This window comes from Neovison vison, chromosome 8 (genome assembly GCF_020171115.1).
Source record: "Neovison vison isolate M4711 chromosome 8, ASM_NN_V1, whole genome shotgun sequence".
Taxonomy (NCBI): Eukaryota; Metazoa; Chordata; class Mammalia; order Carnivora; family Mustelidae; genus Neogale; species Neogale vison.
This window is the reverse complement of record NC_058098.1, coordinates 27939104-27963339: the sequence shown is the minus strand read 5'-3', so window position 1 is coordinate 27963339 and position 24236 is coordinate 27939104. Positions and strand designations below refer to the sequence as shown.

Sequence of the window (24236 nt, the reverse complement as noted above, 5' to 3'; positions counted from 1 at the left end):
CTGCAGATCCGCGCCGCGGCCGCCAGAGGGCGCGGAGCAGGGGGAGTTTCCCGCACGGAGGGCTTTGTGTGAGGCACCGCATGGGGCGGGGCCTGCGGACGGGCGCCTCTCGGCTGGGTCTGGTCGACCGGCGGGCGGAACGCGGCTGCGGGGCTGAGGCTGTGCGGCGGTGGCCGGAGCGGTTCGGCCGGCGCACAGAGCGAAGATGGCGGCGGAGCGACAGGACGCGCTGAGGGAGTTCGTGGCGGTGACTGGGGCCGAAGAGGACCGGGCCCGCTTCTTCCTCGAGTCGGCCGGCTGGGACCTGCAGGTAGCGGCGCGGGGCCGGCTGCGTCGGGCCGGCCGGGGGCTGCGGGAGGCGGGCGTCCGGCACATCAAGCCCGCGGTGGCCGAAGCGCACAGTCATCCCGCCGGGCTGCGGCCCGACCCAGGCCTCAGGGTCCTGAGGCCGCTTGCCACGCGTCGCCAGCTCGGCTGGACGTGGGAAAACGCGGGCCAGCCCCGGCCGGGCCCTCCTCTGCTGGGTCCCGGGTCTCCCCTCCGCCTCGTCCGCTCGCGGGGCCAGCGAGACTTTGGGCACTGCCGCGACCCGCGTGGAGAGGGAACCGGGGGGCGTGGCGGCCGCGCCGAGGCTCTGCTGGGGCCAGGCCGGCGGGAATGACCAGGTCCGAGGTGGAGCTGCGCGGGGGAGAAGGTGATTGTTTATTTCCCTTCACGCCGCCCCTGCTGCGGGTTGAGGGAGCACCCCGGCCCAGGCATTGGCCCACGCCCCCTCCTACCCTGTTCCTGGGGGAGACTCCCTCCAAGGTGGTGGCGCAGCCGTGGAGCCTATTCGTCTTTCCTGGTTCAGTCTTCTGTAAAATGGGAGGCTCGTGGAGTTTATCGTCCAATGTACTGGCACGTACTACGTATTCATTAAATACTTGTTAATTAAGGCATTAACATGAGCTACACGAGGGAGGGATTTTTTGTAAATTGTTAAAATCTCCCGTGCCCAGAACAGCTCCCGGCTCATAATGGGCACCCAGTAATTAATTATAGAAAGAATTGTGTAAATGGTCTTGGTCTGCCTGCGTCTTAGGTGGATGACAATGATTAGTATTTCTTGATTCCCTAGCATGAGCCAGGTGCTATTCTAACTCCTTTACGTATCTTAAAATTACTTAATCTTTGCAGTTTGCCTCTGAGGTTTAGAGAGGTTAAGAAATTTGCTCAAGGCATCACTAGCTATAGACTGGAAAAGATAGCCTTAGAACTCAGTTCTGATTCCAGAGCACTGAAGCACCAAGTGCCAGGCACTTTCCAGGTGATGATTTGTTTAATCCTAATAACAGTGAGGTAAAGAAAACTAGCTCCGTCGTATAGGTCAGCAGTTAGACGCTGAGAAAGCAAGTGATAGGTCCCAGATCCCACAGCCAGTAAATAGTGAGGTTGGGATTTAAACTGGGTCTGCTGACTCCACCATTTAAATTGCTTCCGCAGAGCTAAAGAGTTAGGTGTAGTGTCATGCCTGTACACACAGCGTGCAGCCCTGTGCAGGGCAGAAATACAAAATGCAGCCACAGCCTGGAAACCTAGGAGCTCACAGTGTTACCCAGTTGCCAGGTCATCAGTCCCAGTCTCCCCACACTACAGGTAGGAAAACTGAGGCTCGTGCATGTGACATGACTTGCCTGCCAGGGCCAGGACTGGAATGTAGGACCCCCTCAATTTCAGTGCGTGTCCTATGACAGCACACTGCCTCCAGCTGACTGGTTATATCCCATGAAGGTATACTCCTGACTGGCTGATTATGTTTCACAGGGGCTCATTGCCTACTCTAAGGCTGGTGATCTTGAGGACAGGAGCCGTATCTTTTTCATCTCCGTAGACCTCAGTGCTCTTTCTTACTTCTTTGTTTAAAGTGATTCGTAAACACCTAACTGTTAAGTCAGTGAGAGAACAACCAAACACAAATGGCCAAGAGACTCCCGTATACCTGCTGTATGTAGAGAGCTAAGGCATGACTGTGCAGGAATGTTACTGGATCCTCTCATTCATTGCACAGGGTTGGTGGGACAGGTGTCTGCGTTGCATAGATGAGGAAACTGGGCCTTAGAGAGAAAGTAAACAAAGCAATTTGGACCCTGTTTCAGATTCCTGGCTGTCTCATAAAAGCTGAGAGTAAGGGCCTGAGCAGACTGCCTGGGATGGAACGTGGCTCTAGTCCTTACCAACTGCTTAACTTTGGGAATTTTCTTAATTTCTCCGTGTTTCAGTATCAGCTATAGAATGAGACAGTAACACCAATTACATATGGTTCTTCGAGGATTAAATGAGTTAACACATGTAGAGTTGTGTTCAGAACAACATGGCACATAAGTAAATGCTCAATAAATGTACACTGCTTTTACTGGATCACATTTCTTAGTAAAATGAGAATGAGGAGTGTCTCCATCCTAGCCTGCCTTCTTGCCTTCTATTATTTCCCTTAGTGGATGGAATTTGTTTCAGGTGATAAGAAGAGAGATGCTTGCTATCTTTTTATCTCATTTTATGTGGTCCCCAGATAGAGACCACCTTCTAAGTGTGAGCCGTATCTTCTTGACTATGCTTTTTTGTACTCAAAGGAAATATGTGTTAAATGAAGGCCTGTTTAAGAATCCCAAGTTACTACATCTCTGTTGCAGATCGCCCTAGCGAGCTTTTATGAGGATGGAGGGGACGAAGACATTGTGACCATTTCGCAGGCAACCCCCAGTTCGGTGTCCAGAGGCACAGCCCCCAGGTAAGGGCCAACTTCAATTATTGCTACTTGGGTGTGCTACCAACAGTGATGAGGACCAGTTTCCTGACTTAATGGAGGATTAATCGTGGGGATACAGACCAGTGGGTTGGAGTAAGAAAGTTAGATTAACTGATGGATACTAGTTCCTCACATGACATGTTCCTCTCCTGTAGAGAGAGGCACAGCACACTGCGGTGCAGACTCTTACCTGATTGTGGCTTATGGCCCAGTCGTAGGGGGAACCACAGAACCTGCTTTTAAGATGTTTCAGGGTCTTTTATTTATGAATGTGAGGAGTGATCTCTCCGTCTCTAGAAGTTTGTAAGTAGAAACCAAAGGACTTCCTTTCTGGCGGCTATACATGTAAAAGATTGGACTAGATGACTTTAGAAAGGCTCTTTTGATATTTTAGGATGCCTGTTACCCTGTATAGTCTTAGAGAAAATAAACCTGTGTAACCCACTCTTCCCCAGATTGATTAAGTGAAACAGAATTAACCTTTATGATTAAATTTACATCCCCTGTCACAGCCACCTAAGGTTCCCATGGCAGGTCACTGCTGTGATCTGCAGAGTGAGACAGTGCTGGTCCTCCAGAAGACAGGCAGGGCCTCTTCCTACAAAGATGTCTGAACTACAACTCCCCTCTGCTCTAGCCTGATTTGTTTTCTGCCCTCTGGTTTATGTTTTCATCAGAAAAAATTGTTTGGTTTTTAAATCAACCTCAGAGTACAGATAGAGTGTTTCTTTGCCAGTGGAGTATAAATTATGTGTCTCTCTAAAAGCATCCAAGCTTTAAATTACATTTCCATCCTTTGAAGAAGGAGCACTAACCCCAGATTTTGTTCCTCCCTAACTTCTTTCCCTGTCTCCCATGTCCAGAGAAGAGGTAGTTGGCAGTCGATCTTTTAATTATTAATTAGGGACTGACCTACGAGGTATGGGTGATGGCTCATCTGGTTGTTACTACCGAGTACATGGTTGTTAAGGAGATGTTCCATCTGATTTCCTGGGTGAGTCTTTAATAGGTACCCCCGGTTACTGTGGGGATATTGGCGTGTCAGACATGAGGGGGTGAGGGGAGTTGAAATGTAGCCTGATACCAGTCACAGGTTTGCAGTTCTCTCCGCTAGTAGCCTTAAAGCCCTGTCAAGGCAGTGGTTTATTGGCGCATAGGCCTACGAGCCCAACTGCCTACATTCAGATCCCAGCTCTGCTGCTTGGGAGCTCTGTGTCCTTGGATGTTGACTGAACATCTCAGTGCCTCAGTTTTCCTCACCTGGTAAATGGGCAGTGCCTATAACGTGAAAGATTAAATGACTATAACTTACAAAGCATGTGGAACACAACACATGTTAGCCGTTGTCCTTTTATTGTTATTAGCATTGGTTTTCATCATCCCCATTCTTTTGCTGTGTATCCCCTGTCTCTTTCCACAATGAATACATAGATAAAAAATAGACCTATAAGTAAAAGAATCGAGGAAATAGAGTTTAGTGTTAAGGCCAACAGGGACTGAACACATGTGCAGGCCTAAAGGCCTTGCTTTGTTGCTTCGGGTGAGCCTCAGACCTAGTACTCAGCTTGGGTGAAGCTAAGAAAAATGGAGAGGGAGGACACAGTCTGTTACATCATTGTCCTTGCCCGGAAGGAAAAGACGGAGTGCATTCTCAGGAGAGGCCACACTTGTACTAGCCCCTCAGAGGAGTTGCGTGTGCGACCTGTCCCTGCTGCCACCCCGAGGGACTGGACTGCCACATGCAGGACACCTAGCCTGCTGCTGCACGCCCCGCCGCGCGCCCCACCCCGCCCGCGCTGTCCTCTCCTTGACTGCTGTTTCATGTCCTTACTGTTGCTTTGGAGCAGCACTCTGTTAGTGAGGTCCTCCATTGATTCTAGAATCTGGAATGATGGGAGAAGGTTTATAAATGACCTGAAGTTGTGGGCAGAATTTTGTATGTATGTTTTCTGGCAAGAAAATACATAGCTTTTATCAGATTTTCCAAGGTCTTTGGAACATAAAGAAGTTAACCATTGCTAAAAGATGGTCTAAACTCCTCAGTCATTGCAGCGGTCATTTATTGAGCACTTGCCAGGTGCCAGACCCTGGGTTAACCCTTTACATGTACATGTCTTTAGTCCTCACTACAACCCTATGTGTGGGTACTGTTACTCTACCCATTTTACAGATGAAGATACTGAAGCTGGGTGTCTTCCCATGGTACACAGCTGGTAAAACAGGTATTTAAATGCAGCTCTGTTTCTGTTTCCAGCATTCCTCTCAGCGAGAATGATGTTCTGCCTCCCTTCATGGACATATAGGGTCCTCCAGAGCTGGCCCTGAACCAGCTATCCTAATCTTACCCCCTTTTCCTTGTCTCTCAGATCTTTAGTCCCACCAAACTGATTCATTGATATCTCAATTTTGCCTCATTTTTGGTTTTCCTGCTTTGAGCCTCTCACCTAACTGGCCATGCCTGCTCTCTTTTCTGTCCAGTTCCCATGGGTCCTTCCAGGTTTAGCTCAGTCCCTACCTTCTCTTTTGAGTGTGTTGTCCCTAACCCATAGGCAGCATGCCGTGGTCCTGTTACTCAGAAATCTAGTCACCTATAATTCATTTGCTTCTTGACCCGTGTCCACCTACTACTTGGTGACATCTCTTGTGGGTCGTCTTGAACTCTTCTGATACTTAACTTCGCTTTTTCTCCCTCAGTAAATTGTAAGTTCCTGGAAGTGGGAGGGCTAGGATTTCAGGAGCACCCACCATCTGCCTGGCTCTGCCAGATACTCTTACCTAGGTTGTTATGCCTCAGCAACTTGGGAAGTAGGTTGGGTGCTGGGTCTTAGAAAGATTGAGGGACTCATAGCTGCTGTTATGGCAGATTCAAGCCCAAGTCTGTGTATATAAAGAGCTGCTTCTGCCACGTGCTACCCCCCCTTGTCCAGCACCTCCCATCCTGTACCTAGCACAGGGTAGAGCAGGAGGTAGCGGTGTCTTTCATCCAGCTTAACTATACTTTCTTAGAATGTCAGGGACTGCCATTCTCTGATTCTCTAAAACTATACTATCCAGTGTAGGAACCTCTAACCTCATGTGGCTGTTTAAATTAAATTTAGAATTAGTTAAATACTAAAAAATTTTTTAAAAATTAAAATTAATTAAAAATTAAATTATTATTTTTTAAAATAAGGAGGAGGAAGGGGAATGGGAAACTTGGGGGAGAGTAAGTTGTTTTTTTTTTTTAAAGATTTTATTTATTCATTTGACAGAGATCACAAGCAGGCAGAGAGGCAGGCAGAGAGAGAGGAAGGGAAGCAGGCTCCCCACTGAGCAGAGAGCCCAATGTGGTGCTTGATCCCAGGACCCTGGGATCACGACCCTAGCCAAAGGCAGAGGCCTTAACCCACTGAGCCACCCAGGTGCCCCATTCAGTTATTCATCCTAAGCACATTTCAGAAACTCAGTAGTCACGTGTGACTATGACTTCCATACTGGACAGCACAGGAACAGCATTTCCATCTCTATGAAAAATGGATCTGACAAAGGACTTTTGTGCACTTCAGGGTGCCAGGTACCTGGGAGATAGAGTTTCAATGCTGAAAAAATTGAAATTTCCAAGACATTTTGCCACTTTGTGGAGGACAAAGGACAAATTGTTCTAAAATTGGTGATGTCCCCTGGTCATCCGTGCCATAAGGTAATCTCAGAGCACTGCCCCAGAGCAGCTCTCAGATCTGATCATGTGTCAGAATTACTTGGAGAGCTTCTCAAGTGCAGGGCGCTGGGCATTCCTCCCGGAGTTTCTGACTCAGGAGGTCTAAGGCAGGCCTGGGGACTGGCATTTCTCAGTCTTGCAGATACTGCTGATGCTCTCGGCCTGAGGACTAGCACTTTGAGAAGCACTTGTAATGTGCTGCACCAGGCATCAGCGCTCCGACAGCTCACAGAAGCCCAAGGGGTTGGTGCTGTGATTGGTCCCAGTGGCACCTGAGAACACAAAGACTTTGAGAACTTCATTAGCATGCCCCAGATCCGTGGGTGGGCTGACTCCGGATTAGAACCAGGTATGTGGACGCCAGAGTCTGTGTCAGATAGTGTCAGAGTCTGGATGGGAGAACTTCTGGAGAAAGACTCAAATCTGCAGCCAGAACAAGTGGTTTGCTCAAGCACATGTACACGTGGTATTTAAAGGTGTTTAACAACAGAGAGAGGGCATTTTTCCCATGGATGTGAAGCTGAACATCTGTGGAAAACTCCCCCCTAGGAAGATGAGTGAGTGAAATTAGCCTTTCAGGGCCAGAGTACGCATCTATCACTTGGATCCTTTTGAACTGTGTCGTATAGAGATCCAGGAATGCCCAGGTCATTGCTCTCTGCTAACTCAAGCAGGCAGTGCATTTGCTACATTAATTGGTCTTTGTTCTTCTCTCCTTTCTAGTTGATGGCACTTCAAAGCCTGTTCCATCCTCTCATTGTCTCCTTGATATAAATCTTTAAGATTGAACTGCACCTTTCTCTGTAGAAAATAATTCCTTGAGCCTTCTCAGTCTAGCCCCTATAAACCTACATTATCCTCTTCTCCCCCCCCCATATTGTAGAGAACTTAGTTGTTCCCCTAAGAAATGCATTTTATAAAATGTGTCTCATGTTTTCTGAATTCCTTGAAGACCGTCTAAACTAGAAAGAAAGTGACAGTTTAAAACAGTGTCAGAGGGGGAAGGTGACTCTTCATGTCAGAGGTGACTCTTCTGTGCCCTCTCCAGCCCCACACACAGCTCTGCTTTCTTCCTAAACTTTAATAAAGACTTGCTCTTGACTGACCTGCGGCAGAAACAGAGATATCCTCAGTCACATACTCATTTCATTTTCACTTGTTGATAGCTTGCCCTTCCTAGAAAGTGTTACTTTGTGTTTGTGTGTATACCCCTTTCCTGCTGTGCCCTGCTGCTCCCTTACCCCCACCAGCCTCCCGCCCTTTTTCTACCTGACTGGCAGTCCACTCATTCTTTGGCACACAGTCCAAATGTTGCATTTTCCTGGGAAAACTTTATCGATGTTCTCCCATCCCTACCCTGGGAAGGACAAGACATTCTGTACCCACATGTGCCATGTGCTTCCCTCTGCTACGACCCATACTGCACAGTATTTAACAGGGGCCATGAGCCTATAATAACTGAAGAATAAGAGCTGTGTCTGGTCATCTTTATAGACCCAGTGTCCAGTTCAGTATTTAAAAATTCAATGAAGAGGAGTGCCTGACTGACTCGGTCAGTGGAGCATGCAACTCTTGATCTCAGGATTGTAGGTTCTAGCCCCATGTTGGTTGTGGAGATTATCTAAAAATAATAAAAATCTGTTAAAGAAAAAGTAATAAGAATTAAGTGATGAAAATAGCTATCCAGTCGTAAGTTTTTAAAGTAGTACACACCCCTTACTGTTTCTTTCCTCCCTATAGGAGAGCTTAAATAGACACTATTTCCCAATAGCCCTCTCTAATTTATTTGCAGTCCTGTGTTACCTTGAAGAAAAATTCCACATTATTTTGATAGAAAGGTTAGTCCTCTTTCATATAGATCCTCTTTTACCCCACCAAAAAAAATTAAATCCCTGTGTTCTCAACTCCTTAGCAGCTGATAATGGGGCTACTTTTGTTTAACTCTTCCCGATATCTTTTTGCTCCTTTCTGTGTCTCTAGCGATAATAGGGTGACATCCTTCAGAGACCTCATTCATGACCAAGACGAGGAGGAGGAGGAGGAAGAGGGCCAGAGGTGAGTCTTTGCTGGGGGGGTACAGAGTCCACTGGAATGTCCTTGATAATGTGTAAGCCATCTAGAAGGACCTAGAAGGATAATGTGCTCAGTTATCATTAGCCATGACTATTGTGGCCTAGTCTGGGTGGGTTATATTCCAGAAACAGTCTCCCAGTCCTTCTAGCTTAGAAGTCATCCCTTTCCCCTGTTACTATTTTTTTCTTTTGGGGTATTCTGGATTTTTCTTCTTTTAATTATTAAAATAAGATGTATTTGTTGAGGAGTGTTGGGGAAGGGAAACAAATAAGAAGGAAATAAGTTACTCATAATACCTGGTCGTCCAGTGGTCAGCAGGTGTCAGTTATTTTGGGTGTATATCTTTCCAGGTTTTGTTTTGGGGTTTTTTTTTTTCTTTTTTTTTTTCTTTTTAATTGAAATGGCAATATATCACATAATAAACAGAATTAAAGGCTTATCAGTGTGTATTCCCCCAATGCAAACACATACATACTATTTGGTCTGTCTGTTTTTAACCATTAGGAATGCTATAATAAAAATAATGTCCATTGTGGAAGATGGAATAGTGTACTGAGAAAATCTAATAGTTATACACCCTTTAGTAACTAGAGTTAATGTTTTGGCATATTTCTATTCAGTCTTTGCTCTGTATATAAATGTACTTTGTTTGGTATTATATTTTACATGGTGATAGTCAAATAATTTTGTTTCTTGTTTTTGTTGGATTAATACTATTTATTCAGTATTTCTCTGTACCATTGAGATTCATTACTGTTTTCAACAACTACAATAATAATTCATCATACGGGTTGTCCAACATTTAAGTTTTTGATGGTTTTTTACCACTGTAAATATCATTGTTGCGAACATCTCTGTGTACTAATTTTTAGGTTACATTTCAGATTATTTTCTTGGGGTAGTTTCTAGAAATGAAAGTGCAGGTCGAGGGAATAAATATTTTTAATCACTTGATCACAGGCTCTTAGTTCACAAGCCAAGGCTTTGAGATTCCATTATAAAGACTTTTCAGTCCGCTGAGCAGAACTTCATCTGCAGCCTCATTTCACAGCTTGGAGTTCCCCACGGGCCCTGCTTCGGTCTGTCAGACATTCTAAACGATCATTATAGTAACCCTTATGGAAATTTAATAATCTTATGATGGTCACTCTTTGGGAAGCGGGCTGAGAAATTACATGTGTTCTGTTCTCTGTTTTCATCCATATAGTGACCTTTACACTGCCTCACAGCCTTCTTTTTAGATACATTCAAGGTTCAGAGTTTTACATTCCTTGAGTGAAAGGCAATGCCATCAAGTATGTGAATGCCCAACTTCTAAATGGCCGCTGCCTCCTTTTCCTGTCCTGTCACATCCTCCAGGTGATGACCTTCCTTTATTTCACATCCTGATTACATCCTCAGCCCCTCAGCATTTCAGACCTGATGACATTGGTGCTATCATCCTTGTCAAGGCCTGTGGCTTGCCTTGCATTCAGTGGGGAATGTCAGGAAATAGAAAGCTGGGACTAATTTTATAGGTTCTCAGCTCTCCCCACTGGGAGACACACTGTTGACCTAGCAGTGAATAGGAGCAACAAGCAGGTGGCTAGCCAGGCTACATGAGTACTGGTTTTTAGAACCAGATTAAAAACTGCTAGCTTCATCTCAAGCCACGTTTGGCCCATTGCAGAGCCTGGTGTGGGTATTTTGGGGCTTGTATTTGGCTTTCCCTGACCTCCTTCAGTACCCTCTTCTCAATGCCCCAGAGGGTATCACCAGAATAGCGAGGTGAGATGAAGCTTGGGTGAGCTCTCGGTGCTGTATCACACCACCTCACATGTGTGCATTACTCTGTGCTTGTTCTTTTGCATACATCTGCTGATTTGAACCTCATGGCCCTGACTTAAGGAGCAGGTAGGTAGGGCATGTGGTCCTTCCCTCCCATTTCAGAGATAAGAAAAATGAGATACAGGGCAATGCACTGGTTTGCCCAGGGTCACTCAGTGGCAGAGCGAACACCGGAGCCTAGCTGCTCGTGCTAACCACACCGCTGCCTCTGTTAACCTAGAGCTGCTAGTGGTAGCTGCTTCTGCCTGTGACCATAGCTGCTGTCTCCTAGAGAGGTGCTAGCCACCGGATGGATAATTCCCAGTTGGGACTATTTTTGGACCTGGCATGTTGTCATGCATGCCTGGAATGCCCTTCCCTCGTTTCTTCACCTGATAAAATGTATCCTCATTCTCAGGACTCAGCCCAGAAGATATTCTAGGAAGCCGTGATTATCCTCCCCAGCTCAGTGCTCCAGAGCACCCCTTACTGACCTGCATTGCTGTTCACACTGCATTATGCCTGCCTGCCTACTTAACCTGTTTCCCCAACTAGACAGTAAATTGCTTAAAGATGGACATTGCACCCTTTAATTCAGTGTGCCTAGCACCTAGCCCAGAGCCTGACACCTGCTTTATTCATGTTTTCCAAGTGTGTTTAGTGTTAGACATGTATTTTCTATGCAGGTTTTATGCTGGGGGCTCAGAGAGAAGTGGACAGCAGATTGTCGGCCCTCCCAGGAAGAAAAGTCCCAACGAGCTGGTGGATGATCTCTTTAAAGGTGCCAAGGAACATGGAGCTGTAGCTGTGGAGCGAGTGACCAAGAGCCCTGGAGAAACCAGTAAACCAAGAGTGAGCATAAGGGTTGTTGTCTGTGGCCATAGGCCTCTGGTTTTGGGGGCTGGGGGAGCCCTTTCTCACTCCAGTAGTGACTGAATTTGTTTTGTTTTGTCTTTCACTGTTCACTTGCTCTTACATGTGCAAGAGCAGTGTAGTTTCTCTCACCTTTTAACATGAAATCAAGATTTGAGGCAGTTTTCAAATCTCGGCCTGTGGGCTAGAGCAGGTCCTATATACTGTTTTATTTGGCCATCTTGATTTACTCAACTGTTTTACCTTTTTTGTTTTAATTAAATTAGTAGCACCTGTGTTACATAAATTCTAGATTTCTGTCGTCTTTGGAAAAGTCAGAAAGTCTTCAGTATTACCTTGCACCCAGATTCCTGCATGACCATAATTAACTAGAGCTTAGTAGCAGCTCTTCCCTTTAGCCAAGCAGTGCCTGCCCCGCCCCCCTCACTAATCCTGGTCACTTTATTCATCTACCATACTGCCTGGCCCTGTGGCCCTGAGTTCAGTACCAGAGCAAGTACACCTAGTAGGTACGAAGCTTGAGGTATGTCATTGTATCTGAGTGACCCATCACCATTGCCCCTCTCCTCAAATGTTTATGAACTTGTGTTCTGTAGCCATTTGCAGGGGGTGGCTATCGCCTGGGGGCAGCACCGGAGGAAGAATCTGCCTATGTGGCAGGAGAAAGGAGGCGGCATTCCGGCCAGGATGTGAGTGCATTTACATTCTTTGGGAAGCTCATAGACTGTTCTGCCGTTTTTCAGAGGCAGTTGGTCACATGTTATTTGTACCAGCAGCCTCTGAAAGGGAAGAGGCAGTGCCGTTACTGTGGTCCTTGAATGGAGAGGATTGTCTAACGGGCAGGGGCACTCCTGAGAAGGGGTGAGCAAAGGAGATGGATAAATGAAGGAGTTTCCTGAGCATTCTGTGAACCTTGGGCAGAGGGATGATTCTAGGGTTTTCTGGTGGTGTGGACATGGCTAAAGAACTTCGGCTTCACTCCACCCAAGGAGGCCTAGAACACAACTGAAAAAGTTTTCCTTACTACTGTTCAGTCCTTTTCTCTGTGTGTTTAGGGTCCCCTCTCCAATAAGTGTCTCATACCATATCAGTAATTTTGAGGTATGTGAATTTAATATTGTGCCGTAAACTTGGCCTTATGACCATTAGTTTCTATAATGTATTTGTTTTTAATCATTTTTGGGTTTTATTCCAAAATAAAGTCAAGCAAGAGGAAAATAAAAACCATATGCACCTGAAGCAGCAGCTGCTAATATGTTGGTTTGTAGCCTTGACCCTTTACTGTGAATATGTATGGGGAATTAACAGAGATAGCATTTGTAATAACTGCAGAATAGTCCCGTGAGTAAATTTGCCACGGCAGTTGAGTTGAGCACAAGCTACAGGCCAAGCACACTGGCAACCCTACAGATAAGCCACAGCTTCGACTTAGTCACTTGCTCAGAACCACTTAGCTAGTGAGTGCAAAATCGAGATGCAGACTCAGGTCTGCTTAAATCAAAGTCCATGCTCTTAATCTGTTGCCATATCACCTTCTTTTAGGTTAATACTTGGTGGTTGATTGGATTTTCTCATGCATGCATGTGTGTGGCGTGTCTGTGTTTTGATAATGACACAGGAAAAGAGTAAGAACCTGCTAATTTACAGGGTCGCATTAGTATGCTTATCAGTTTCCTGACAGTGTATGGACTGCTTACCTTCTTTTTTCACAGGTTCATGTAGTATTGAAGCTCTGGAAGAGTGGGTTCAGCCTGGACAATGGCGAACTCAGAAGCTACCAAGACCCATCCAATGCCCAGTTTCTGGAGTCTATCCGCAGAGGGTGAGAAGAGAAGCCCTCCTCTGGGTTCCATGTCAGTGAGTGGAATGGGAGATGGAAAAGAAGGGGCTGATCGAAATGTTTATTATTTCAGAAGTAAAAAGATTGATTGATTTTAGAGTGGGGCAGTGCATTGGGGAGGGACAGTGAGACAGAGAGAATCTCAGGCAGACTCTGTGCCGAGCACGAAGCCTGATGTGGGGCTCGATCCCGTGACCCTGAGATCACGACCCAAGCTGCAGCCAAGAGTTGGATGCTTAACTGGCTGGGCCACCCCGGTGGCCCTCCCCCCCCATATTTGAAAAATTTTATTTATTTTGAGAGAACGCACGTGTGCGCATTTGTGAGCATGGGCAGGGGGAGAGAGAACCTCAAGCAGATTCACACTCAGTGCAGAGCCCAATGAAGGGTTCGTTCTCAGGACCCTGAGATCATGAGTCTAAAATCAAGAGTTGGACTCTCAACTCACTGAGCTACCCAGGTGCCCCAAGCAGTGAAAAAGCAGATTTAACATGGTTAAAATACAGATTTACAGATCTAAAACCTTGAGTGTCTATTTTTCCCTTCTGGGCCTGGGACAGAACCAAGTGACCAAATAAGATAGAGGTCTCAGTTGTAACTTTGAGCAAGTGAGAGACACATGGGAGGCAGACAATAGGCACTGAAGTAGCCGTTCCCTGTGGGGACCCAGGGACTTTCACTTTGGAACGACTTTCATTTGGAACTAGGATGTTTCTCCTCCCTTTGCACCCATCACTGCCATTCCCATGCTGCTCCCTGTGGACTGCAGCATTGCCTTTTCTCCTGCAGGGAGGTGCCAGCAGAGCTGCGGAGGTTAGCTCACGGTGGGCAGGTGAATTTGGACATGGAAGACCATCGGGATGAGGATTTTGTGAAGCCCAAGGGAGCCTTCAAAGCCTTCACTGGAGAGGGTCAGAAACTGGGCAGGTAAGAGCAGCACAGGCAGAAGCGGGACGTGCCGGTCGCTCTCCCTGCCCCTGTAGACCCAGCATCTCACTCACTTGACATGTAGCTCTTCACCGTTAAGATCATTGTACATTTCATTTGTGTGGGAGGAAGAGTGTGGAGACCGTGGGCTTTGGTGTTAAAAGACCTGAGTTTAAAATCTCTTCTTCACTTTCTAGCCGTATGACCTTCAACTGTAGGGCAAATCTCAGTTTGCCCAAGTATGAAATGGGACTGATGAGAGTCCTTACCTCCTTAGCAACTGAGGAGCCCAGAGCGCTGCCCCACAGTGAGCAGTCAGTCAGTTAGCAGGAAGGGCAGTACGTTGCTGCTTTGATTCAGTAATCTAGCCTGTTCGCAGCAGTAGTAACTTCCTTCATGGCTTTTGGTTGAAACAGACACATGTTTTCTTGGGTCACCAGAAATGGGGGTTTGGAGGGATGAGAAATCCTGGACTCTGCCACCCAGCCAAGATTACAGCAACTTTGTTCAGGAGCCAAGGAAGCTCAGGGACATTATTGCCCTGTGCAGGTGGCTACTCCACCATTGTGGCGGCCCTTATCTCTCCTTTGGCCCTGTGTGATACTCACTGTCACTTCCTGTGACTTTTTCAGCCTTGTATGCTCTGCCCCTGCCTCCATCTTGCATTCAGACCCCTGATAGGATCTGATTGGTCGAAATCACTGTTGCCTTTGATAGGTAGAGTTCTCCCACCAGACCTTGGCCAACCCATACTCGGGCTGCCTTCCCTCAGAGGCCCATTCAGCTCTGTCCATGGAGTCACTTGGTCAGTGTTCTTCAGTGAGCTGTGCCCAGAAGAGGCACTTGGAATAGTGAACCTCCCTGCTAGTATTAGAGCATTATTTTACAGAAGGAGTGCTGAGGTTCTTGGACTCTAAGGGTTATCCTTGGAGGCATGACTGGTATGTGGTGGAACCAAGATTGGAACCCAGGCCTTCTGACTGGCATTTCTTCCCACACCTGTACAGTGAGCACCCTCTCTGATCTAGACCTGACAGCTCTTGAGCTAAGCACTGCCCGTGCTCACCTCATAACCATCTGTAGGGGTTGGAGTGTGGTCTGCCAGCAGCTGAGCCCTTTGAGCTTCAGCTGGGCCCTCCTGGACTCCCCTGCCTCCCTGATGGCCCTTATGCCTTATCAGGAGCTAAGGTGATAGCTCAGGACATTAGAGACCAATGGGCTAATCTCCCAAGACCAAAATAGGAAGTCTGCCCTGCTCTCATTTCGTCCACCACATTGGGCCTAGGGGTTAGTCCCAAGACAGCTGTCCTCGGAGTGGTCCTGTCTGTGGCTTCCCTGCCAGCTGTGGTAAACTTTGTAGAGTGCTAGATAATTCTTTTTTACTTATTAAAATAAAATATATTTATCTTTTAAGAAATAATAGAAAATACAGATCAAGAATAAAAACAATCTAATACCCAGATATATCCAGTTAGTATCATTCTAGTCTTAAATGTGTGGGTGTGTATGTGTGTAAATTGAGAATGCTATTTTATCACTTGTTGTTTTGCTTAATGAAACTAATATGGCTACCTACACCAGTAAATGTATTTCTACAATCTTATTTCTAATGCTAGCATAACTTTCCATCTAAGGATGTGCTATAGTTTAACCAGTCCCCGCTGTGAACCATTTAGGCAGTTGCCAGTATTAAGAACCACATTGCAATGAATATCTCTAATTAAATCTTTGATTTAATACCCCCTAATCTTCGGTTGGAAGTAAAATTGCCGGCTCAAAAGGTCTTCATATTTTTAAGGTGGTGTCAAATTGTCCTCCAGAAAGGATTTATCCATTTTTGCCCACCAGCTATTGTAAGGAAGGACCCAGAACACCGTACAGTTGGGCTTGTTTGGCTTCGTGATATTGATGGGAAGTGCTACTACTGGAAAGTCTGTATTATTTGTGCAAGACTCCACATCTCAGAAAATTTTTAGAAATTTTTTTTTAAGATTTTATTTACTTGAAGGAGAGAGAGAGAGCATGAGCAGGGTGAGGATCAAAGGGAGAAGCAGACTCCCTGCTGAGCAGAGAGCCTGATGTGAGGCTCGATCTCAGGACTCTGAGGTAATGACCTGAGCTGAATGCAGATGACTAAGCCACCCAGGTGCCCTCCAAAATTAAAATGTTGCTTTTAGCAAGAGGAGAATAATTTTATTAGTGTGGAGGATGAATCCAACAAGTTGAGACAGATTTTGATAATTAGGTGTTTGACAGCACTTGATTTTGTCTAAATAAATATTCTTTGCCAGTGCTACTTTCATTTAATTTCAGTTTGGCTTTCTATGAAAAATGAGCAAAAGACATGTTTTATACAGCTAAATGAGGTTTTGTAAGCTAAGTAAGGTTTTGGCTGTTCAGTCTAAACTAGATGGACAGCTTTTTCTAGTTTTTCCCATAAATTTTGCATCATTTTACATTGTCATCTTGTCAACTAAAATGATCAAGAGCCAAAAGTAAGAAAATTTTCTCAGGTTTGCCTAAAAAATCAGTCAGTCTGGGCGCCTGGGTGGCTCAGTGGGTTGAGCCTCTGCCCTTAGCTCAGGTCATGGTCACAGGGTCCTGGGATCAAGTCCCGCATAGGGCTCTCTGCTCCATAGGGAGCCTTCTTTCTCTCTCTCTCTCTCTCTCTCTGCCTGCCTCTCTGCCTACTTGCCTCTCTCTCTATCAAATTAAAAAAAAAAGTCAGTCCTGGGTTTTTTCTCCAGTTATCTGAATGAATAACTTGTTCTCAGTTCAAAAACTTGAGAAAACTCTTAAAGTTGGATTAAACTTCATTATTTGAGGTTTTACGTCTGTTTGTTTGGATGGGAACTAATCTGAAGGTCCAGGAAAGACTCCCTCTATTTGATTATGAATAACAAACACCAAGAACGCCCTGGGAGGGTGTGGGTTTGCTGCTCACCATTCTTTCTGCAGTGGTCATTTTGTAAAGAGTCGGCAAGGTTGTCAGCGCTTACAGTTGTGACAACATAGCACCTTAGTGTCCAGTTAATTCCTGACTACAAAGGAAATGAGCAGTTGGGTGATTCAGGCTCTCGATCTGGGTGAGGCACTATTGCCCTGTGAGTTGTATGGTATTTGCAGGGAGATAGTAAAGAAACTTTCGGATGTCTGATCTGACCATTCCCATCCCTGGGTGAAGTGCCTTCTCTACCTCAGATGACCCAGTCTCACTCCTTGCGAGGTATGGCTCAAGTGCCAGCAGTTCTCCAGAAACACCAGACCCAAGGCTTCATTCCCTTGAACCAATGCATGTGGCTATCGTAAACAACTAGAGCAATTTGGACCTACTACTTTTTTTTGAGTGTCTTGCTACAAGTAAGAACCGTAAGATCTGGTGTGGAGGTTCCTCCTACTCCAGTCCTTACCCTCCTTGAGGGCTGTGTAGGTTGGGAGTGCCCCTTAGGTGACCTTCAGTTACAGCCCATGGCCAGGCATGATTTGGGTCCAGAATGTAGACAAATCAGCCAGCTGATTTGGGTCCAGAGTATAGACAAATATAAGTGGGGCGGGACCTTGAGGAATGGTAGTAATCAACTTTTAGAGGGTTTTTCTGCTGTTAGCAAAGCATTAGAGTAAGTATTTCATATGTGTTACCACCTTTAATCCTGTTTCAATCCCTAGGCTACAGATGAAGACTCTGAGCCTTGCAGAGGTCAGGTCGCACCCAAGGTCACACTGCTGGTTAGTGCAGAGATGGGTTCCCTCCAGTCTCTGCTCTTACCTCCCCTGCTGTATTGCATCTGAGATGTTCTTACATAGACATAGGTCTTTGTTTGTGTTCTTAGTCTATGCTGGATACAGTGCATTATTTTTAGCTGTTATCTCAACCAGAAATTTCATTTAACTCCCATGTTATTGATGAGCAAACTGTCTTGGGACAGTGTTCCATAAGTCCAGTTCTAGGTCTGCCTGACTCCAAGGCTTGGTGGGAGACTATGGCAGGTGTTAGAACACAGGACAAGAGCCAGGTAGCTTGGCTTGTTTACTAGCTTCACCTCAAAATAACCCTGGGACCTGGTGTACATTGCTTAATCCCATTGTGCCTCAGTTTCCTCACCTAAAAAGTAATGATGAATGCCTGCCTCATACACCACTGAGGATTAAAAGAACTGCTGTGCATGAAATACTCTGCCTCAGCCCAGCTTGCTGATGGCCGGTCCTGTGCTGTTTCTCCGGCATCACGCTGACTCTTCCTTCATGGGAACGGTTGCCATGTAGTGGACTGCCTGACCTGAGAGGTATGGGAGTAGCATAGGGATAGTATTCCCCTTTTACAGAAAAGGAAATGGAGAAGCCCAGATGTTCACTAATTGCTGAGGGTCCCCTAGCTCATGAGTGAGAGGTGTGTCAGATTCTTTGGGAGCAGGGGACAGGTTTGAAAAAGCAATTTTAATGTAGGTATTTGTTTCTTAAAGTAAACCATAGAATGTGAAGCTTGACCAAGTCCTGGCTGGTAGGAACATACAGAATGTAGGGAGAGAAAGCTTGTTCGTTACGTAAGTTTTTAAAAGTTGAAAATCTGCCCTACAGCATGCACTTCTATTTTCCCACCCATGAAATGGAGACCATACCGTCTCAGAGGACAGTTGTGATGAGTCATGAGGCTGTGGCTATCAAACCCACCACAAAGACCGCACGTGCGCAAAGTGAACGCCATTCCCATTTCCCTGCGTTCCCCACCCTTGCCTGTACGGACACTCTGGGCTCTCTTGGAATAGCTTCTCTCGTTGTAGGCCTGACTGAAGATGTGAGAGATCCCTTTCTGGCAGGCAGTAGCTTCACTGAGTACCTGTTCTGTCCTTGGAAGTGTTACATGAACAGTTGAGGGACAGGCCACCTACAGTCTAATTAGACAGTTGGCCTAATGCCCATGGAACTGCCAAACAAAACAGTCAGTCTTGGGCATTTACAGGGGTAATGTTGAGCTTCGTGAGCATCTCTTGAAGTCTGAGGTGTTGTGGTTTCTCTGTATGCCCTGGCTCACATTTGAGTCCCATATGCAAAGCATGTGGTGGTCAAGTAAGTTTGCCTTAACTGCACAGTCTCTCAAGACGTTTAATATGCAAGTGGTTTCCGATGCTGCCAATTTGTTTTGTGGCATTTCTATAACCTTCCTGGGTGATGGAGGGACTGGATCTCAGAAAACACACTTGGGAAAGCACTTTCTGTTAGATTTGCTACGGGTACTATTTTAAGCTTATAAAGATCCAGGGCGAAAGGAGAGGTTTAAAAACTGATGTCATTAGAGACTTAGGAAAGCAACAAGCGGACATCTCATGGCCTTTTCTCTGCATGGATCTGGGCTAGGGTGTCTGCTAAGAGAAAGGCTGGGAAATGAGATGCACAGGTGTTCACAGAAGAGAAGTGAAACCTCCCAACAGTTGTCAAGAATTGGGAGGTGTTTTCTTTTGCTTTTAAGATTTTGTTTGAGAGTGAACATGCACACTAGCAGAGAGGAGCAGAGGGAGAGGGACAAGCAGACTCCACACTGAGCACGGAGCCCAACGGGGGGCTCAGTCCCACAACCCTGAGATCATGACCTGAGCAGAAATCAGGAATTAGGACACTGAATTGACTGAGCCACTCAGGTACCCCAAGAATTGTATATGTCATTTTTTATCTGTCTATGCTGTATGTAATTGTCCCCTTTATCCCTAACAAAAATGGAGTAAGGCACATAGCCTTAGCCATTGTTCAAGATCCTCATTACTACCCTTGTTGAAACTAAGGGAGTTCAAGTAACTTGCCCAGCACCACATAGCTAATGGGTGAATTCAGACCCCGGTCCATCTGATCTAAGATCTGAGCTTTAAACACTGCAGCAGATACCACGTTCTGTTTGTAATGTGCAACTAATCCCTGTGATATGGGGTACTTGGTTGGCCTGTGGGAAGTCTCTGCCCCCTTCTGATAGTTGACACAGGAGAATAAATGTGCACACGAGTAAGGTTGTACTAGGGAATGCAGGCCAGAAAATTCTGTGACAGAGACGGAGTCTGGACTGGTCCCTACATCCCAGCAGTCCCCTACCAGGCTGTGTCAGGCCACCTCTACTGCAGACTGCCCTCTCTCGTTGAGGCTTAAACTCAGCCCGATCTGCTCCTGCTGTGGGCTGTCTTGCATACTGCTTTAAGGACACCAGGGAAGAAGGGGGTGAGTCACTTGCCCCACTTACTCAGGAGTGAGGAAGATAGCATCGACATAGAGCGGATCCTGCAGGGCCAGTAGGTAGGTTCCATGAGGGCAGACTTGTCTCTGTCGCTCCCTGTGGTGGCAGCAGCAAGCCTAGTCCCAGATACAACGAGTGCTCAGACCAACTCCGAGGCGGGAGTGCTTCCTCCAGGGGACTTGTTTCTGTGTGTGGCCTGATATGCTCCTCTTTCCTCAGCACGGCCCCCCAGGTGTTGAATACCAGCTCTCCAGCCCAACAGGCAGAAAACGAAGCCAAAGCCAGCTCTTCCGTCTCAATCGACGAGTCACAGCCCACCACAAACATCCAAATACGGCTCGCCGATGGCGGGAGGCTGGTGCAGAAGTTCAACCACAGCCACAGGTGCCTTGTGCCGTCTGGCCTTGATTACCCTGGGAGGGCCCCCTGAACACCAGCAGGCACTCCATGCCACCCCGAAGGCAATATTGGGATGGGAAGGTCTGCAGGTCAAAAGCCTTTGGTTCTAGTCCCTGCTCTTGCATTAAGTGTGGCCAGTAACAGCTTTTTCCCTGCTGTGGGTCTCATTCCTCGCCTGTAAAATTAGGGGATTGGAATTCTCAGAGTCTTTTTAGCACCCACAGCATTTGTTCACAGAAGATTTCATGGTAAAGCCCAAGTACAGAATAATAAAAACTACGGTGGTTGGCTTCCTCTACCCACCCACCTCCAGGGGATCTCTGAAAACCACTGGCTGTCAGAGTCTCTTCTAGATACGCCCTATGAGAATACTAGAATACCTGCTGTACTATTTCAAATCATCTGGGCTGGATTAAAGCCAACTGTGCCAACCCCATTTTAAAGATGGGGAAACAGAGGCACAGAAAGATTGAAGAAATTAGCAGAGAAGGACTGTTACTAGTTTTATAGGTATTTGGCAACTCCTTTTTCTGGAATAGTCCTATCTGAATTTCATTAGCCATAGGCCAACTAAACCAGGAGCACATGTGGGGTCCAGGGAATGGCTTGACAGTCCTTGCATGCTGACAGGGGTCTCATGTGGGCTAAGTTGTGACATGAGTGGGATTAGGATTACAGGAGGTGGGTCAGGAAGAGGAGCCTCTCTAGGAGGAGGGACCCGAATATGGGCTGGAAGCCGGGCATGATGAAAATCTAGGAGGAGGAAGGTAGAGAACGAAGGGAAGGAGGGTGGTATCAAAGTAGGCAGGGATCACAGTAAGGTGGTAGGTGTTTATCCCAAGAAACGGGGAGCAGCCGTGAAGGTTTTAAGCAAGGAAGTGACATGATCTGATGTGCTTCCAAGTGAGTGTTTTGGCTGCCCTGTGGAGAAGGATGGCCAGGGGTTGTGGACAGCAGAGAAGGGCCCTGCTCACCCACCTCCCCACTCACCCCCGCTCCACCAGGATCAGCGACATCCGACTCTTCATTGTGGACGCCCGGCCGGCCATGGCTGCCACCAGCTTTGTCCTCATGACTACCTTCCCGAACAAAGAGCTGGCCGATGAGAGCCAAACCCTGAAGGAAGCCAACCTCCTCAACGCCGTCATCGTGCAGCGGTTAACATAGCCGCCCGCCCGGCTGGCAGCCTCATCTCCCTCCTGCGTCCTCCAGGGCCAGCTGCCCTGTGGGGACCACCCCTCCCACCCCCCCACACACACCCAGCAGTCCAGTGCCACGTCTCCTCCGTAGCTCTGGGTTCTTAGATCTCGGTTGGACATTTGTTTTCTCCTTAGTTGCATTTCCTGGGTTTTTGTGAACGATCAATGGACTTTAAAGAAAAAAATAAAAATAACCAAAAAAATTGAAGGAATATCACCAGCATGTTGTACGGAACCTCTCCCACTGAAGCAGCCTTTGATTGCTTTAAAATCACGTTAATTTCCAGGGTGTGTGGGGAGGAACCTCCCTTCCATGATTGCTGCTTGACAATGGCTTGTGGCCCACAATTGCATCCGCTAGCATCCACCCACCGTCCCTGAGATGACTAGTGGAGGGTTCCCCTTTGCTGGGAAGGGAGTCCGGCACTTGAAGAAAGAGGCTTTGTAGCCACTTGCTCCCGTGAGAACAACCTTCTTGACTGGATCAAGCTGAGCAGCAGGAGGGGTGCCTGAGTGTGAGGTTAGATCTAGATGCCCACGAGCTCTTCAGGTGAAAATAAATACTTCCCTGTGCTCTTCCCACTCAAATCCTGGGAAATTCGAGCTCCCTGCACTTGGGACAGTTGGGATTTTGTTGCCCTCCACCTGCCCCAGCCCTTTCCTCCCCTGTCTGGGCTACTCACACCCTAATTTTCTCAGCCGTTCTGCCATTGCCTTATTTACTCCGTGCGCATAGATCTGTACCTGGGAGACAAGATAGGGTGTTTTCTCATTGGGAAGCAGCTCCTGCCGACCCAAGTGAGTGCAGAATAGAGCTCTCAGCCTAGGAGAGGAAGGGAATCCGAATGTCCCTGTACCACGAGCACCTTTGCAAGAGGCTCCTGCTGAGTCCATTTCGAGGGCGAGTGCAGCGTCCCCAGCTCTAGTGTGCAGGTCCTGTGCGCAGCTCTCTGCCCTGCCACCCTCTGTTACAGCACAGGCACGAGCTCCCCCTGATAAAGGCCTCCTCCCAGCAGCGTGCTTCCTGTGCAAGTTTGGCAGAGGAGGGTCACAGGGGTCTCAGATGGAAGTCCTTCCACCGCCCTAATAGCTGAACCACAGACTGAATCAGCACTGACTCAGAGTCTCCTGGTTTTGAATCATAATGTGCCTCAGCCCCCTTCCCAGACACTCCTCACCACACACTTGGTCTTTACTGCTTCACCCCTGCGGTGAGACAGGAATACGGCTTCCCAACCCCAGAGCTAGGGAAGGGCTTGGGGTTTCCCCCGGTACCCATCCTGACACAGGGATGTGGCTTGGTATTTCTGGTCCCAAACTGGCAGGGGCCTGCCAGGGTAGCAAGGTCCTCAGCACATCTGGCAGGCAGAGGTGACCACGGAAACGAAATGCGGGTCTGGAAAAACTTTGTAAATTGTTGTCACCTTGACCATTAAAAACCAGAACAAGGACAGCAGAGTTTTGTACTTTTTAATGGGTTGCTCTGAAGGAGTATACTAACAGTAGCTACTGCATTGCAAACCCTAAAGTCCAGGTCATGGCTGGTAAGTGATGAGGTGCTGTCTGCCTGCCTCCAGAGCTTGCGCCCTTAACCTCTGTGCCCTGGGTCTGTGTACACTCTATCCCCCAACCCCTGGCCCTGTTTGCATACACTCTGCTTACGTTCATTCTGCATTAATTAGTATGTACCAGAGAGATCATAAAAACGCCACTTAGGACCTGCATCATCTGGAAGAACTTAAAAAGGGCTCTTCACATTTGCACCTCGCCTGGGGAAGTAGGTAAGGCAGTGGGTCTGACTGTTGTCAGCTACGGCAGTTCAGACAGAGTGGGTGTCTAGCCCAAGGTCAGAGAGATTGCCAGCCACCGAGCCAGAGCTCACACTGGTCTGGATCCAGCCCAGGCAAGGATGTTTTCAGCCCCAGCTTTCTGCTCTGGGTGGCTCAAATGGAAAAGTCCACCACAGGTTTTTTAAGAAAAAACTACAGTCGCTGGTTCTGGGGCTTCTGAATTCAGGGCAGTTGTTCCCAACCAAACATTCAGTTCATCTGGGAGGAGGATTTTGAGTCATCCCCAGAATTGGTTGGTTGGTAAGGGACCCTCCTGGCATTGCGTGGGCCAGGGATATATTGGAAAACATGGGTCCTTCCCTGATGGAACGATATGTCCCTGAGTGAACAGCACAAGTTAACTGTGATGGTGATGATGCCTCACCAAGTTCAGTTTAAACTGTTCTCTCCCAGGCCACACGTGTATTGTTTTTTGTTTGGTCTTGCAAACTATTCTGTGCCAAACCCTGTAGATACGGTCTGGGATCGATCTGGTTGCTTCCTCAGGAGTTGGCCACAGGAAGAAGCATGCATGTGGGGTGGCAGTGGAGCATAGCTCTAGGGCTTCAGCTGGCGTTGCCAAAGTGCCCTCCA

The 24236-nt window shown here is 47.2% G+C and overlaps 1 protein-coding gene across 2 annotated transcripts; it reads left to right on the top strand.

The window, feature by feature from the left end:
- Positions 1-181: 181 nt before the first annotated feature.
- NSFL1C (NSFL1 cofactor) lies at positions 182-23264 on the top strand. Of its 2 annotated transcripts, XM_044263324.1 has the most exons (10): positions 182-310; positions 2670-2767; positions 8463-8537; positions 10443-10448; positions 11048-11213; positions 11831-11923; positions 12947-13056; positions 13864-14001; positions 20435-20599; positions 21619-23264. In XM_044263324.1, the coding sequence occupies exons 1-10, from the start codon at positions 206-208 to the stop codon at positions 21779-21781; spliced, it is 1119 nt and encodes a 372-aa protein (XP_044119259.1). In that variant the 5' UTR covers positions 182-205; the 3' UTR covers positions 21782-23264. The 2 variants fall into 2 exon arrangements, with proteins under 2 accessions (XP_044119259.1, XP_044119260.1); XM_044263325.1 differs by lacking the exon at positions 10443-10448.
- The last annotated feature ends 972 nt before the right edge of the window (positions 23265-24236 follow it).